The 18,351-nt window shown below is 36.5% G+C and overlaps 1 protein-coding gene across 5 annotated transcripts in view; it reads left to right on the top strand.

The window, feature by feature from the left end:
• The window catches only part of AP2B1 (adaptor related protein complex 2 subunit beta 1), a 120,623-nt gene that overhangs the window by 6,567 nt on the left and 95,705 nt on the right, over window positions 1-18,351 (top strand). For 3 of the 5 annotated variants that reach the window (XM_081270416.1, XM_081270414.1, XM_081270415.1), the window contains exons 2-3: window positions 6,947-7,006; window positions 12,266-12,371. In XM_081270416.1, the coding sequence (XP_081126542.1) occupies window positions 6,970-7,006; window positions 12,266-12,371 (143 nt within the window). In that variant the 5' untranslated portion in view covers window positions 6,947-6,969. Of the gene's footprint in view, window positions 1-652; window positions 804-6,946; window positions 7,007-12,265; window positions 12,372-18,351 lie in introns of those variants that run through there. The other 2 variants (XM_081270413.1, XM_081270417.1) reach the window with 1 other exon arrangement.

The raw sequence follows: 18,351 nt of genomic DNA on the forward strand, positions 1-18,351 counted from the left end.
AGAAGAAAGTGTTTTAATACTTTTTGACTCTGCAAGTGGGTGGGCCAAAATGTGAGTTAAAAAAAAAATTCATCGCTTGCTCCTCAACCTCCCTTACATCATAAATAAACCTTAGGGACAACTGGTTTAATTTGCCCATATTAGCCTTGTTCTCCAGTTACATATTCTGGAATCGAGGTCTTAGTTTCTGAAACACTTGTGTAGGCACATCTGTTACACAGTAGGGCTTTATCTACTTTATAACATTTAAGATTCGACAAGAGTAAGGTTGGGGAGATGTTAATTTGGGGCAGAAACTCGAACTCAGATCTGATGCTTTCTCAACTTCTTTTTTTTCCCTTTAACCTCACTCTCCTTGTGTATTCGAGGGCTGTGCCACCATTTTCCATTCCTGAGCCTTGGAGAGGTTTGTCCGTGTTTTGTTTTTTTGAAGGAACAGGATATTTCGCTCGTTCTGAGTTTTCCCTGTGTTTAGGTTTTTTAGAAAATTCCTGTGCGAGGAAACATCCAGAGAATGTTGGTTGGTTTGACATATTCCTTGAACCCAGGCCTGGCCCGGACCAAGTGAAAAGTTCCCGTTTCCCAGGTGACACTGCCGCCTTTCTGGTTCTCCCGCGCACCCCGATGACGTTGCGCGGCGAGGTTCTTTTACGTCAAAGTGCCAGCCCACCATCTTTGTGCCTGGCAAATTGGGTTTTGCGCAGTGGCTTAGACCTAGAGCAAGAATCGTGACGGGCCGGAAACCATTACAACACCCGGGCTGTGCTCTCTGGCTGCCGCCGCCACCCCCGCCCTTGCCTCCGGTGAGTTCACGGCGGCTGGCTTTGGGGTGTGTCCCTAATTGATTGGGGTGGGAGAAAGGGGAACCCCGCTCTGGGTAGGAGTCGGTGGGAGGAAAGGAGCGCGACCGTTGAGGAAGCTGTCGGGTGTGACCGTTGTGAGGAAAGGGTTGGAGAAAGGGTCTCCACCGCGGTGGCTGTTGTGGATTGACGGAAGGCTCGGGTGTGGCAGCAGGTGGCTGGGGACTTTGGAGGGAAGGTTTGTTTCCAATTCGGGGTTTAGAGGAACAAGGCCAGGGGTGTGGCCGGTAGACGCTGGAGGCCAAAGGAAAACCATCCTTCTTCCATCCTGCTGGGCGTCGTTCTTTGAGGCTGGGACGTGTCCAGCAAGCGAAAGAGAAAAGGGATTTCCCTCAATGGTCCGTCCATTGAAACCTTGCCTGTCTCTGGTAACTTGAGGTTTAGAGACACCTCTCCCCACTTGATAAGGCATGACCATACCCCTAGGGTCTTGCTCACGTTGGGAAAGAGGGGTTTCAGATACTTGGGAGGAAGGGAAACTTCCAGATTGACCCGATATGAAAGAGGGAGAAGCCAGTGTGAATACATATTAACCCGGATTTTTCTTCTTCTTCTTTTTTTTTTTTTTCCCCTGGGTTTAGCAGGAACAGTTTGGTTTGAGAAGGGCTATGGGTAACACTACAAGTAAAGAAACTGGAATTTCTTGTTATTTCCATATTCTTGGAATTCCAAGAATTTGTACTAGTGGTTTTTGGGGCTAGGTTTTTGTTGAAATAACTTGGCTGCTTCTTTATGAAGTAGTGTGAAGGTAGCGAGGATGCTTCATTAAACTTTTGACTTAAATAGAAAGAAAATATGTATTTTAACTGCCATACAGTTATAACCATTGTTTAAAGGGAATGGCAAAGAAAATGCAATGAGCCCAGGGAAGTAGAATGACTCAAAAAGGTAGTCGGTTGGTCGTAATGAGAAACAATTTAAATTATTAATTGCCTTCCTTGTCGTTATATTGCTTAGCCTCAGGGTACAATTGCAAAGTAATAATAGAAAGCAGCAGATGAAGGAGATGCAGCTGTGCAAGAAAAGGTGTAACACATTCTGATGATGACTAAGCTTGGTGGTAAGGTGAGAACTGTTTGCAGGTATCTTAGCAGTCGCAACTCCCAAGGAAATAGATAATGTGTTCCGAAAACAGCCTCACTGAAAGTTTGGTGGTAAAATTGACCTAAAGCTAACATTTTGACTGTAAATTAAAGAGACTCAAGGAGTTCTACTATTTTCATCCTTTTCTTTGAAAGATCAGTATTTTAGAATATTAGGCACAGGTTTGAACCAAGCTGAACTAGGAGAATATTAGACAGGACACAGTCTCCTTCCTTTCTTCTTTCCCTTCAGGCTGAAGTTTTCCAGAGTTTATTGATATTTTATTAATAATTGGATGTAAAACTTTTGAGCTTCTTTCTGTGTAGTACTGTATTAATATTAGTCTATCAAATTGAAATAGAAATCACATGTGATTTTAGCTTTTTTAAATGTTTCATAATTTCTGATAAGCTAAATAATACCTGAAGATGCTGTTGTCTTTGTGTTATTGTGGAATATTTGATTAAAAATAAACTTAACACAGGGGCTGGGGTTGTAGCTCAGTGGTAGAGCGCTCACCTAGCATGTATAAGGCGCTGGGTTTGATCCTCAGTACCGCATAAAAAATAAATAAAACAAAGGTATTGTTTCCAGTTAAAAAATATTTTTTAAAAATGAACTTAACACCTCTCACCTTGTAATAAAAGGTTGCTGCAATGACCCTTCTACTTATAATTTGCTTAACTTTGGCTAGTTTTTCACTATGAACATTAAGCTGTAAAGCCTGACTTTATGAGCAAAGAAGGGCCATCTAATGGTCTTACAATTCTAATTTAGCTGCTATTTCCCAGAGAGCCATTTGACATTAAGATTTAAAAAAAAAAATTTCCTGACCTTATTCTACCCAAACTATTAATCTTATTTTGCTGTTGAGTTTCTGTTTTGGGGAACTGGAGGGAGGGAGGAATGGAAAAAGAGGAGGGACTTTTACAACCTATATTTGACAGAAACTAGGCTATGTTAAATCTAGATATATAATCCTGTACAGGGAGGCCTTCTGTGAAAAGCAGTGACATCACACTCTGGCCTAAGAAAAGTGAGAGTGATTATGTGCATTGACTATGGCAGCTTTGTTATTTAACAATGTCCCTGGGCCATACTGTACATGTTCTCAAACAGCCAGTGACTTGTCATGGTCTGATCTGGTAAAAAGGTAATATGAGTTCAAATTCCATCATGGCTTTGCTTTTCTGGGCTTCTACTGAGGAATAATTTTGTTTTCCCCAGAAGGACTTTGATTTTTTTTAGGCACTTCAACAAATACTTTGTTTTTCTTCAGCTCCATCTTTGGCTTCTAATGCAGAAATTAGTTTTCATCTTTTTGAATTTTGGCAGTGCCCATATCTGAAAAGTGATTGAGTGTATTTCCTTTAAAAATATGAATATGTAATTTTTTTGAGGTGAAATTCACATTATGTAAAATTAACCATTTTAAGATGAACAGTTCAGTGGTATTAAGAACATTCACAGTGTTGTGCAATCACCATCTCTTCTCACTTTTTTTGTTTGTTTGTTACTGGGGAATTGAATCCAGGGGTATCTCTGAGCTACACCCCCTGTCCTTTTTATTTATGTATGTATGTATGTATTTACTTTTGGTACTGGGGGTTGACCTAGAGGCACTTTACCACTGAGCCACATCCCTAACCCTTTTTATTTTTTGAAACAGGGTCTCACTAAGTTGCTTAGGGCCTTGCTAAGTTGCTGAGGCTGGTCTCAAACTCGCAATATCCAGCCTCAGCCTCCCTAGTCACTAACCGAGATTATAGGCATATACCACTGTGCTTGGCTCTCACATTTGTTTAGATTTTTGTTTTTCTTGGAGTTTCTTTTGGCTTGGGACAATGACTAACTTGGTACAGTGTTTCTCTGCCAATATGGATAGAGAATATTTTATTACAATTATTTACAATGGTTCCAGTTTAAAAAGAATGTGTTTATCTCTTCTTGTTGGCATTTTGTTGTTTTGCAGTGCTAGGGATTGAACCCAGGGTTTTGTGCCTGTTAAGTGCTCTACCACTAAGCTACTTCCCTTACTCCTACCTCTTCTCCTGAGAGCACAGATTCTTAGGTTAGAACTTATACTCTGGGCCTCTAAAGATATTTGACTCTCCTTTCTTCCCCAAAATTTTGTGGATATGTATATTTTCCCTAGTTAAGATAAGAACATGATATTCTCACAGTGAACATGACAGAAATATATTCCTCAACATTGAAATTTGTTAGTGGAGATAATGAGTATATGAGTTACTAATAAAGGAATGATTTAAGACTATCAATTTACTATTTAATAGAACGTGATGAAAATTATTTTTAAGAATGTAATATGTGACTGTGGGCAGTAGAACACACCTGTGATCCCAGTGATTTGGGAGGGTGAGGCAGGAAGATTTCAAGTTTGAGGCTAGCCTCAGCAACTTAGTGAGACCCTGTCTCGAAATAAAAAGAGGGGCTAGGGTTGTAACTCAACGGTAGAGTGCTCACCTAGCATGCTTGAGGCCCTGGATTGGATCCTCAGCACCACATAAAAATAAATAAACAAAATAAAGGTATTATGTCTAACCAAAAAAACAATAAATATTAAAAAAAATAAACTAAAAAGAGCTGGGAGTGTAGCTCAGCCCCTGGGTTCAATTCCCAGTACCAAAAAAAAAAAAAAAAAGAAAGAAAGAAAAAATTTAATGCATGGGTATATGTATGAAAACTTTAAAGGACAAAATGACAAAACGATATTATGCAAAACTTTTTCCAAGAATCTGGGTGAAAATTTTCAAACAAGTTTTTTTTAATCTTAAACAGGTTTTAAGTTTTGACGACCCTATTTAAAATGGCAGAATAGCTTCCTAAATAGATCATAATATATTTGAGAGAGAGAGAGCCCTCTTGTCAGACTCTGGTAATCATTTTTCTTTCTTTCTTTCTTTTTTTCGGTATTGGGATTGAATTCAGGGGCACTCTACTATTAAGCCAAATCCCTGGTCCTATTTTGTATTTTATTTAGAGACAAGGTATCACTGAGTTGCTTAGGGCCATGCAGATGCTGAGGCTGGTTTGAACTCCGAATCCTCCTGTCTTAGTCTCCCAAGCTGCTGGTATTATTAGACATGAGCCACCACCCCTGGCTCTGGTCATCAATTCTGTATATTGTTTTTTTCTGTTTATATATATAAATTCTAGATAACTTCAAACTTATTTCAAGTCTTTTTTACATGATGAATTTCTTTCTTTCTGTATCTACTTCAGATTTAGTTTGTTATGAATGGGTTAAGTGATTATAACATTCTTTGAAATTTTTTTAGAAAGGCATTATGTAAACATTATAAGGCAAGCCTTTGTTACAGATTAATTTTTAGTTATAATAAGTATTGGAACAGAAATTTATGCATTCTTCTGTGATGTTTGTGAATTCTAGCTCACTTCTTTTAACAAGGGAATTCAGTGAAGTTCCAGTACAACTTAAAGAACTATTATATTAGGGTCAAGACCATAAATCCTAAATGGCAAATGAGTGTATGTTTCACTAAATTGTATAAGAAGCACATTTTAGAAATCAGATTTGAATCAGACTCTTTTTAATATTTTGGGTTTATCTGGCTTTTTTTTCTTTAATTACATCGATTTGTTTGGCATTTTAGGTTTTTTTCTCCCAGACCCGTATTTATTATTGTTTGCCAAATGTATGAATGCCTGAGTTTGCCAAATATAGTATCTCTCAAGTTGTACTGACTTGATAGTAAAGAGAAAGTATCAGATGTCTTGTCCTGAAATTGATAATAAATATTATTAACGATGGTAGTAAAGAAGAAGATACTCATTTTTGAGTGCAGAAGGAATATTATTTAGAGAAAAATCGAATATATTTAAAGAAATCAAGTACATGGGACAAAGTCCTAGAGTTTCTCAAATCAAGAAGAATTGTCTCATTATTTTGGAAGAAACATGACCAGTGCATGCTGCTTTTGTTTTACTAGTAGAACTTTCTGTCAGTTGGATTAAACTTTTCTGGGTCTCAAGACAGAAGAATTAGGGTTGAGATTGAGATCCATGTTCTTTTCTTGAATTTAGTGTGACTGAACAAATATCTCAGTCTTTTGCCTTGTTTTTAACTATAAACTGCTATTATTTTTGTCTTTGGGAATACTGTTGGGATAAATGTAGATAATTGGAAATATGAAGGCCACAGATTTAAGAAGATATGTTAGTCTCTTTAAGATATGTTAGTCTCTCTAGGTGTTGTGAAAGAACAGTATCCTGTTTTAGACTTTTTTTTTTTTTTCTTAAAAGAGCTTCCTTTTATAGAAAAGTGTATGTAGTGTTGACTAGGTTGGCAAAATTGTTTTCTCTTTGATCTTACACTGCTTCAGAATTTATGCTTTGAAGTGACTCCATCTTGAAACAGGAAATAACCAAATTTTCCTGAATAAAAAGTTATAGGAAGATCTTTCAAAACAATTTTTTTAAATTTTATGTGTTTAATTAATTTAAGATATATTTAGGTTTCACTCTTGAAGGCTTTGAGAAGATCATTGTAAACAAAATTACAAAGTCAAGCAGGGTATGGTGGTGAACACTTATAATCCCAGTGACTCGGGAGGATGAAACAGGAGGATTGAAAATTCAAACCCAGCTTCAGAAATTTAGCGAGGCCCTAAGCCATTTAGCCAGACCCTGTCTCAAAAGAAAAAAAGGCTAGATGTGTGGCTCACTGGTTAAGTGCCCCAGTTCAATTCCTGGTACCAATAATAATAATAATAATTTACAAAGCCATAATAGATTCAGATTATTACCCCATTCCTTTGGGCCTTTAGACTTTGTCCCTAGTAGCTCCTTGAGCTAGGAGTTATATATGTATTTTTTCTCCATCTCTGCATTACCAATTTGGGTGGTAAGGAAGAAGACATTCTTAAATATTATTAAAATTAGCTGGATGTTCTTAAAATTAATCAGATGCCTTAATGGATATATGCAGCATGAATAAATAATTTTTTTTTCTCTTGCTACAGGTGCACATTAAAGATCCAAAATCATGACTGACTCCAAGTACTTTACAACAAATAAAAAGGGTAAGTAGGAAAACCTGGTTAAATTTTGGAGATTTTTCAAAGTTGTGTTTTTTTCCTTTGTGTGTATACTAGGGATTGAAGCCAGGGGTGCTCTACCACTGAGCTGTATCCCCATCCCTTTTACTTAGTTTTTTTTTTTTTTTTTTTTTTTTCAGTTGTCAGTGCCTTATTGTTATTTATATGCAGTGCTAAGAATTGAACACAATGCCTCACACATGCTAGGCAAGAGCTCTACCACCAAGCTATAACTCCAGCCCCATTTTTACTTATTTTGAGATGGGGCCTTGCTGAGTTGCCCAGGCTGTCTTCAACCTGGCAATCCTCCTGCCACAGGATTAAAGGCCAGCTTTTTATTTTTTTAGGGGGGTGGGTTGCTGCTAGGGATCTAACCCCAGGGCTTTGTGCATGCTAGGCAAGTGCTCTACTACTGAGTACCCTTTTGGCTTGAAATCACCTCTCAGCTCACCTCTTCCTATAGGTAATGAGAACCTACAAAGACCTTCAGGGATGGCTCCTCAACACCACTCCTCACACTCAAGCAGTTCAACATTACATTGTCTTTTTCTATTAAAGAAGTGAGTTAGAACTCAAAGGCAACATAAAATACAGTAGTATAAACCTCTTACTGTCTGCAGGTTTAGCTAAGTTTTCGGATTGCAAAATCCTACCTTCATTTATCACATTCATTTATTTAGTAAACATTTATTGAGTGTATACAAGTCACATTCACTTAATACCCAACTTGGTGGAGTTTCTTATTAGATACCCTAATTTCATTGAGTCAGATTAGGTGCAGAGGACACCTAGTACACAAATCTTGGTTTCTAAATACCATATTCCATTATGTGAACCAGACTCCTTGGAGAAATAACTAATTCCAAGGCTGGATTGAGGGAATGTACAAATTGAACATATGAACATCTTGTGCCAGAATATAAGGAAGTGCTCAAAAAATGATTGGTATGTCAGGGAGCACGATAGCCTAAAGGGATTGCTACTGGCAAAGTTTAGAGTAATTGAGCAATAAAGTCCTCACAGGCCAGGCATGGTGGTGTGCTCCTATAATCCCATGGAAGACTGAGGCAGGCGGATCACAAATTCAAAGCCAGCCTTAGCAATTTAGAGAGGTCCTAAGCAATTTAGCCAGACCCCATCTCAAAATAAAAAGGGCCAGGGATGAGACTCAGTATCATCATTACAGGCCAGCTTTTTATTTTTTAGGGGGGTGGGTTGCTGCTAGGGATCTAACCCCAGGTTGAACGCCTCTGTATCAAAAAAAAAAAAAAAAAAAAAAAACAAAAATAAAAAGTCATAGATCATAGCCCATTGAATAATAATAAATCACAATACACAGAGGCATAGATCGTAAATTAGGCGAGAGTTGTCAGTGAATGCTAAAACTTGCAGGTGAAAGTTTGATGAAGTACAGTTATTTCCATAGTTTCCAAGTATCTTTTCACAGATTACTAATTACAAAGGGAAAAATATTTACAGTGTCAAAATCTAGCAGTTACAACTTTAACCAAGTATTCATGTTAATATCAGCAATACTGGAACAAACTTATATCATTTACCTTTGGGTATGATATACTGAGAAGACCATTCCATCACTTTAACAATTAGCTTGTCCACAATTTATGACTTCAGGGCAATCATGAGGGAAGGGATTCTATATGTTGGGTGACCTGTTAAAAAAAGTTATGTGCTAGAGTTGTGGCTCAGCGGTAGAGCGCTTGCCTAGCACGTGCGGGGCCCTGAGTTCGATTCTCAGCACTACATTAAAAATAAATAAAATAAAGGTATTGTGTCCAACTACAATTTAATATTTAAAAAAAAAAAAGTTGTGGGCTGGGATTGTGGCTCAGCTGTAGAGTGCTTGCCTCGCACGGGTGGTACCCGGGTTCGATCCTCACCACATAAAAATAAAGGCATTGTGTTGTGTCCATCTACACCTAAAATAAATAAATAAATATTAAAAAACAAAGTTGTAATGCAAACAGACTTTTGAATTAAAGGAAACTAAAGAGACATGACAAATAAATGTAATGTGTAGTCCCAAACTGAAGATTGCTCCAGAGTTGGAAGTGGAGTGGGAATCAAGTTTGAGACCTTGAAATAAGGTCTGTAGATTAGATGATGATGTTAATATAACAGTGTTTTAATCATTGTATTAAGGTTATATAAAATAATTTCCTTTTCTTAGAAAACACTGGTAAGTGTATGAATATGTCACAATAAATCCCATTATTTATATTTGTTGCACCAATAAAAATGAATTAAAAAGAAAAAAGATTCACTGATGTATGTACTCAGGGCTAAAGAGGTATGATGTCTGCAGTTACTATTAAATAGTGTAGGGAAAAGGTATATATAAATGCACAGAAGGATTGGAGATGTGGCTCAGTGGTAGAGTATTTGCCTAGCATGTGTGAGGTCCTGGGTTTGATCTCTGGCACCAATGGGAGAAAAAAATGCAGAGAAAATTGTAAAGGAAATGTGGCAGAATACAGAGGAATCTTACAACTTTAAGACTGAAGTTTTTTAAAAAAATTAAAAAGTATAGTAGCCTGGAGTAAATAAGGAGCACCAGAACATTTTCCAGAATACTCAAGCAGTCTGTCATATTTCATCATTTGTGATATATATAGATGAAAAAATTCTGTTGTAATTCAGAAAGCCCCTTAGTGAGTTGTTTAATTATATCAGCTACTAATCAACCTTGTATGAATATGTCACAATAAATCCCATTATTTATATTTGTAATGCACAGATAAAAATGAATTAAAAAGAAAAACGATGATGATGTTAATATAACAGTGTTTTAAACTTTCAACCTTGTCTACATATTGTGGTTGCCCAGAGAACTTAAAACAATATTGATGCCTTTTCCCAACTCCAGAAAACCTGATTTCAGTGGTCTGGGTGAGGAGATTTTAAAAGCTCCCTGGATTATTTTAACGTGTGTAGCCAGGATTGAGAACCATTTCTACCTGTAGCAGTGCTTGGTAGGTTTGATCAGGAAGGAAGAGAAGATATGAATTTAATAAAGTTATGTTATATGAAATACCTTGCTCCCTATAGTACCCCTCTTTGGCTTTACCCAACTTCTTCCTCCCAATATGTATTATTTACACCTATAAAAGTCATAGCCCTTTATCATTTATTTCAACTTTTCCTGACTTTCTTATTATTTGGAGATGTATTTATTTTTTCTTCTGTTAACTTTTTGTGTGTTTGATGACCAACATATTTTCTATCATGACATGAAGAGATCTTCAAAAATCTTCATTTTACTATTCATACTTTCTCTTGAAGGGGTCTTGGTGACCATTTTTATTCAGGCATTTTTAAAAGCCTAAGATTTAGAAATTGAATCACTGCTAGATAAATACCACATTTTTTTTAAAAAAGGGCAGACTCTGTTCCATTTGCTTCCTACAACGCCCACCAGTACTGCCAGTGGAACATATTCTTTAAATTTATGCTATTGGAACTAGAATAATTTCAGTTACATCCTGTTTTGATTCTGCAATTCCTGCTGCTATTCACACTTTTTTCCTGAAACCCTGCTGTTTGTCTTTTACTATTCCCAGAAGTAAATGATGGAAACCCTAAGACTTAGCTGGATTTGGCAGCATAGGACTTGGTGAAGAGAAAAATGACTCTTTAGAAGGCCTAGCTTTTCTGCTCTGCTATTTTTTTTTAACTGTCAATAACAGTGATTTTGTATCAGTTTGCTTGCCTTTTGGGATGGATATTAATGAAACAAGCCTTTCTAGTGCTCATTTTATCAATTTCATCCTTCCCACTTAAGGGCTTCAGGGAGATCACTAGTGTACAGTCATACTGATGAATTAGGTCTGGTTAAAAAGAACACTGAAAATAGTCTTGAAGATGGAGAAAAATAAGACAAGTTGTATCAAGTTTAGGGATATAGATGGAAGGTAGAGATGGAATCAGCCTTTTTCTCATGGGCCACATGGTGAGTTTTTGATTGTTCCACCATCCCTTTAATTTTAAAACAGATGAGGATTATTACCTTCTTTCTTATTTTGTCCTTGGCATCCTGAAAAAAGGTGAACCAGGAGACTGGGCCTTAAAAGTGGTGATAGTTCCTGGCATTTCACAGTGTAGACTCCTTAACAGGAGTATAATGTATAACATTCATGATTATACGTTTAGGTGGGGCATATAGCTCAAGATCATACTTTTAGAAATGAGCCTAATTTATACCATTGCCACTTCAAAATTATGATTGTCAGATTGATTGAATAGGGTCGGACCTAAAAACCCATACTTTTAGGCTCATTTCTAAAAGTATGATCTTGAGCTATATGCCCCACCTAAACTTTAACTTATTAAGGTACTGATTTAGAGCAGTGGTTCTGAACCCTAGTTGTGTATTAGAATCACTTGGAGGAACCTTTAAAAAGAGAAAAGTAAAGCCAGTCACAGCGGCACATGCCTATAATCCCAAGGACTCAGAAGGCTGAAGCAGGAGGACTGTAAGTTCAAAGCCATCCTCAGCAACTTAGGCCCAGACCTTGTCTCAAAATAAAAAGTAAAAAGTGTTGGGGATGTGGCTCAGTGATTAAGTGCCCCTGAGTTCAATCCCTGGTACCCAAAAAGAAAGAAAAAGTAAGAGTTCTTCTTGATATTCTGATTCATTTGGTTCATATGGAGCCTAAGCATTGTTATTGTTAAATATTTCTGACAGTAAGTAGTAGGGTGTGGCCAAGGTTTAGCACATCTGGATTTGAGAGTCAGGAGACAGAGTGATAAGCCCAACTCTTATCACTAACCATTTTGTAACCTTCAACTTCTTTATCTGTAAATTTGGGAGCAGGTATATGAGATGATACATATTTCTTCTGGTTTGAAAACACTGATTTTTAAACCTGCTCCTTGCCTACGTTTATTTTCTTCTGAGGACCTTAAAATTCTGATGGGAGATGATACCTCAGTTATTGTTCTGTTCCCATCATAAGTACATATCATGATGTTTACTTTTTCCTACTCTTATGGTTCCCAAAGATCTGGATTTCACCTTAAGTTAGGTTATAACTGAAAAGGTCTTAGAAACATTTGTGGTGTCCTTATCAGTGGGTTAGTAAATATTCTAGAACTTTGAAGTTTACATACCTATAATTTTTTATTTTAATTGCTGCCATGTTATCCTGGTGTAACTGCATAATGTAATGTGTTCTACTCTGGTTATCTGGTCCTGGAACCTCACCCATTTGTTCTTATCTCTTGTAGGAGAAATCTTTGAATTAAAAGCTGAACTCAACAATGAAAAGAAAGAAAAGAGGAAGGAGGCTGTGAAGAAAGTGATTGCTGCTATGACTGTGGGGAAGGATGTTAGGTAAGAGAGTATTCACTAATGCTATTGATCCATACCCCATTTTATGGCCTTTGCTGCTTTTCTTTAAAATCATAGACCCACTGCATCCAATGGTGTGTTCCTGTAGTTCCAGCTATTGGGGAGGCTGAGGCTGGGGAATTGCCTGAGAATAAGAGTTTGAAGCCAGCATGGGGACCTTGCCTCTTCCAACTTAAGTATTTTGTTTGTTTTTTAGAAGAGTGAAATGACTTGATTTTTTTGCATATAGATGGCATAAAACATCCTGAGTACTGGCACAGTTACAAATCTGTCGACTGAGGAAATTTTAGATGATGATAATATCAAGTATACTGAGAAGCTGAAGTTCACATATTCTTTAATTTGCTCAAGCCAGTACCCTCAACTTAACAATTCCACATTTTTTAATTTAAGATGGAAATCTGTCTTAACAAATTTGATCAGATTTTTTGTTTGTTTCTGTAATTTAATGAGACCATTTGAAAATAAGTAAGGATTATCTTTAGGCCTTGTGGATTCCAAACGTCCTTTCATGAGATCAAAGCTATGTTTAAAATAATGCTTAGAAGTTACTTACCTTTTTCATCATTTTTATGTTTGCACTGATGGTATGAAACAGCTGTGGGTAAAACTGTTAGTGTTTTAGTATGAATCAAGGAGTGGTGCTGGCCATAGCAGTCATTATATTTGTTACTACAACATACTTGGGACCACCCTTCATGAAGCATTAAAATTCTATTAAAACTTTAACCTTTTAAATGAGAGTGTGTTAGAAATTCATTAACTAACTTTGGTTTTCTTGGCTTTGTGCATATTAAACCTGGTATTTCTGTTGATAAAATATTTTAGTTTCTTATGCTGCTTCAGTTTGATAGTCTTCTATAGTAAAGGTTTTAATAAAAAAAACTTGAATTTTGAATACAAATTTTTATAATTTATGGAATGAAATGGGAATTACTTATAAAGTACTTTTCCTGCATTGCGAAGTGTGATGGTTGAGAAAACACTATGTGTGATTGTTTGAATTGCAGAAACCATTTTTATGTGAAAGAATGATTGACAAGATATATTTAATCAGACTTTGGTATTTGGGATGCATTTTATCAAAAATGAACCTATCATTTCAAGGGGAAAAAATTGACAGTAGATAAATTTCAAGCTTTAAAGTAAAATTTGCAGTTTTGGAAAATTTGTGTCTCTCATAATTCAGTTCAGTAGATTTCTAATACCTAAACACTTCTCTAATGAGATTGTGAAATTGATAAATGTGATTATTTGCTGTGATATAATGAAATATGTTAACATTGAAGGATCTGAAAACTCAGTGAACCAATATTTTCTAAATGACCAATGCACATATCATAAAATTTTGCATGGGTAAAAGATCCATTCAAAATGTATGATAAGTGAATGGATTTTAATGCAACCAAGTACAAAAGGCTTATCCATATGGTTTCAGACTTCACATTGTAAATATCTTAAGAAAGTTCTATTTATAAGCTAAAAAAGTTTCACTTTTTTTCACTTTTCACTTTTTTTCAAACCCTCATTTTGTAGTTTTGATGTAGTGTCAAAAAAGAATATCCATTTGACCCAGCTATCCTGCTCCTCAGTCTATTACCAAAGGACTTAAAAACAGCATACTATAGTGACATAGACACACCAATGTTCATAGCAGCTCAGTTCACAATAGCTAAACTGTGGAAACCAACCTAGATGCCCCTCAACAGATGAATGGATAGAGAAACTGTGGTATGTATATACAATGGAATATTTTTCAGCAGTAAAAGAGAATAAATTATGGCATTTGCAGGTAAATGGATGGAGTTGAACAATATCATGCTAGGGTGAAGTAAACCAATCCCCCAAAACCAAAGGTCGAATGTTCTCTCTGATAAGTGAATGCTGATTCATAAGGGTGAGGCATGAGGAGAATGGAGGAACTTTGAGCAATGGGATGGGGGAGGGTAGGGGCATCGGGGAGGGTAGGGGCATGGGGGCAGGGAAGATGGTGGAATGAGATGAACATCATTATCCCTAGATACATGTATGACTGCACATATGGTACAACTCTACATCATGTACAACCAGAGAAATGAAAAGTTGTGCTCCATTTGTATACAACGAATCAAAATGCATTCTGTCATGTATAACTAATTAGAACAAATAATTTAAAAAAGAATATACAGTTAAATAAAAAAGCTATTAAATATTTCTCCCTTTTCCATGTTATATATGTTTGTGTATGAAGCTGAATTTTTCTTCTTATACTTCAGCCAAAAACAACATTCTGCAACAGAGTCATGTTTCACTATAGTATGCTGACTTTAATTCTTTAGGATAAATACCTAGAAGTGGTATAGCTGGGTCAAACAGTGCTTCCATTCCTAATCTTTTGAGAAACCTCCATACTGATTTCCATAATGATTATGCTCCTTTATAATCCTGCAACAATGTTAACAGTGTTCCTATTTTCTCCACATCCTTTCCATCACTTATTACTATTTGTATTCTTTTTTATCTTATTTTTTAATTTTTGGTATTAGGAATTGAACCCACAGGTACTTTACCACAGAGCTACATCCCCGGATATTTTTATTTTTTATTTTGAGACAATGTCTCACTAAGTTGCTGAGGTCTTGCTGAATTGCTGAGGCTGACCTTGAACTTGTGATCCTCCTGCCTCAGCCTTCCAAGTTGCTGAGATTATAGGTGTGAGCCACTGTGGCTTGCTATTTGTATGGGGGAGGGGCATTTCTAGGGTACATTTTTTTGGGGAGGTACCAGGGATTGAACCCAGGGAGGCTTAACCACTGAGCCACATGCCCAGCTCTTTTTTTTTTTTTTTTAACATCTTATTTAGAAACAGTCTCACTGGGTTGCCTCAGGCCTTGCTGAATTGCTGAGGCTGGCTTTGAATTTATGATCCTCCTGCCTCAGCCTCCCTAGTTTCTGGGATTGTAGGCATGTACCATTATCCCTGCTGGGTATTTATATTCTTAATGGCTGCCATTCCAAGTAAAATGAAATGAAATCTCATTCTAGTTTTGATTTGCATTTCCCTAATTGCTAAAGACATTGAACATAAGATGTATATATTAAAGGCAGTACAATTTCTACAAAAGAAGGATTCAAGCATAGGAATTTTGCCAAGAACTCTTCTTGGAAGAGATGCAGAATGAGTTGTTCCTGGAAAGAGCACAAACAGAATATAAAGAGATTAGCTATTTGTAGATTATCATAGTTCAGTCTCTCCTGCAAGTAATGTCAAGCTCAGCATCGTCCAGTAGACATACAATGTGAGCTGCATATGTAATTTTAAAAGAAATGGATGAAACTAACTTTAATAAATTTTATTTGATCTATTATATCTAGAATATTCTTTCAGCATATGATCAATATAAATATTTTGTGCCTGTGTGTGGTACTAAGAATTAACCTAGGAGCTTTCTATTATTCTCAGCCCTTTTAAATTATTTATTTATTTATTTATTTATTTTGGTAATGGGAATTGAATCCAAGGGTGTTTTATCAGTGAGTTACATTACCAGTATCTTATCCCCACCTTTTTTTGAGACAGGGTCTCAGTAAATTCCTGAGGCTGGCCTTGAACTTGGGATTCTCCTGCCTTATCCTTCTGAGTTGCTGGAATTACAGGCCTGCACAGTCATGCCAGTCAATATAAACAATTTTTTAAAAATTGTTTTTGTTGATGGACCTTTATTTTATTCATTTATTTATATATCGTACTGAAAATTGAATGCAGTGCCTCACACATGCAAGGCAAGCACTCTACCACTGAGCCACAACCCCAGCCCAACATAAACAATTTTAAAAGAGATAGTCTAATTACGTTTATCACACACAGTCTTCAAAATCCAGTGCTTTATATCATTTCTCAGTTTGGACTAGCCACATGTGACCAGTGCCTACCATATTGGAAAGTTTATGTTTCTAGCTTTATAAGTTAGTACTTAACAGTTTTTCCTCTAGAATTGAAACTGTGAAATCTTGGTCTTGGGGCTGGGGATGTGGCTCAAGCGGTAGCGCGCTCGCCTGGCATGCGTGCGGCCCGGGTTCGATCCTCAGCACCACATACAAACAAAGATGTTGTGTCCGCCAATAACTAAAAAAATAAATTAAAAAAAATCTTGGTCTTATGTGGGTTGTTAGAATTATTTAGGATCTTTAGTTTATAATGGGTTAATGCTCCATATTAATTACTGGTTTTAAAGTCATTCTGCATATGAGCTATTCTTCTAGGAAAGGGAAAGAAAACTCATTTTGGAGTATTTATTAAATATCAACATGTGCCTGAAACTATGAGAGATATTGTACAGATAAACAGTTTGCTGCCTTTCAAAACAGAAGTCAGTGCTTCACTGGAGATGTGATAGATTCTTTGAATTTGCAGTCTATCTTGCCTTTTGTAAATAATTCCTATTTCTGTACCCTGTATTTGTTTTTTTTTTAATTGGTCACAACATTACAAAGCTCTTGACATATCATATTTCATACATTAGATTGAAGTGGGTTATGAACCCCCAATTTTACCCCAAATGCAGATTGCAGAATCACGTCGGTTACACATCCACAATTTTACATAATGCCCTATTAGTAATTGTTGTATTCTGCTACCTTTCCTATCCCCTACTATCCCCCCTCCCCTCCCATCTTCTCTCTCTACCCCATCTACTGTAATTCATTTCTCTCCTTGTTTATTTTCCCATTCCCCTCACAACCTCTTATATGTAATTTTGTATAGCAATGAGGGTCTCCCTTCATTTCCATGCAATTTCCCTTTTCTCTCCCTTTCCCTCCCATCTCATGTCTCTGTTTAATATTAATCTTTTCTTCCTACTCTTCCTCCCTGCTCTGTTCATAGTTGCTCTCATTATATCAAAGAAGACATTTGGTATTTGTTTTTTAGGGATTGGCTAGCTTCACTAAGCATAATTTGCTCTAGTGCCATCCATTTCCCTGCAAATTCTATGATTTTGTCATTTTTTATTGCTGCATAGTACTCTATTGTGTATAGATGCCACATTTTTTTTTATCCATTCATCTATTGAAGGGCATCTGGGTTGGTTCCACAGTCTAGCTATTGTGAATTGTGCTGCTATGAACATCGATGTGGCAGTATCCCTGTAGCATGCTCTTTTAAGGTCTTCAGGGAATAGTCCGAGAAGGGCAATAGCTGGGTCAAATGGTGGTTCCATTCCCAGCTTTCCCAGGAATCTCCAAACTGCTTTCCAAATGTACCCTGTATTTGTGTGTGTACAGGAGCTATACCATGGAACTATTTTAGTCATTCTCTTAATTTTCTGTATAAATATACTGACAGGTTTTTTTCTTCTATACTATTGTAAGATATTTAGGAATATGTTATGTTTATAAAGTACCTTAATAAAACCTTAGAGGTAGGTTAATTTCTAACTTTCCATGGTTAACCTGAATTTTTTCTTTTTTTTTTTTTTTTTTGTTGTTGTTGTTGTTGTTTCTTTCACAGTACTGGGGATGGAACCCAGGGGCACTCTACCACTGAACTACATGCCCAGCTCTTTTATTTATTTACTTTGAAACAGAATCTCACTAAGTTGCTGAACCTAGCCTCAATCTTGTAATCTTGCTCCCTCAACCTTCCAATTCATTGGGATTAGAGGCATGTGCCACCCCTGTCAGTCTCTTTAATACATTTTTATAACGTAGTTATACTTTAAAATCCAACAAACTCATGGGCTGGGGATGTGGCTCAGTGGTAGAGCACTTTCCTTGCATGCGCAAGGCCCCGGGTTCAATTACCAACACTGCTAAATAAATAAATAAAATCCAACAAGCTTATTAATCCTCCAAGCTAATGGTGTTACTTTGTGAATAGAAACATAGTTTTCCTGTGGCTTAGAGGAGAATGTAAATTATTAAATTACTAGAACTTGGGAAAGGTATAAAATACTTTTATATTTGATTCACTCACAAAATTTTT

Source organism: Spermophilus citellus, assembly GCF_964194105.1.
Source record: "Spermophilus citellus genome assembly, chromosome: 17".
NCBI classification, from domain to species: domain Eukaryota; kingdom Metazoa; phylum Chordata; class Mammalia; order Rodentia; family Sciuridae; genus Spermophilus; species Spermophilus citellus.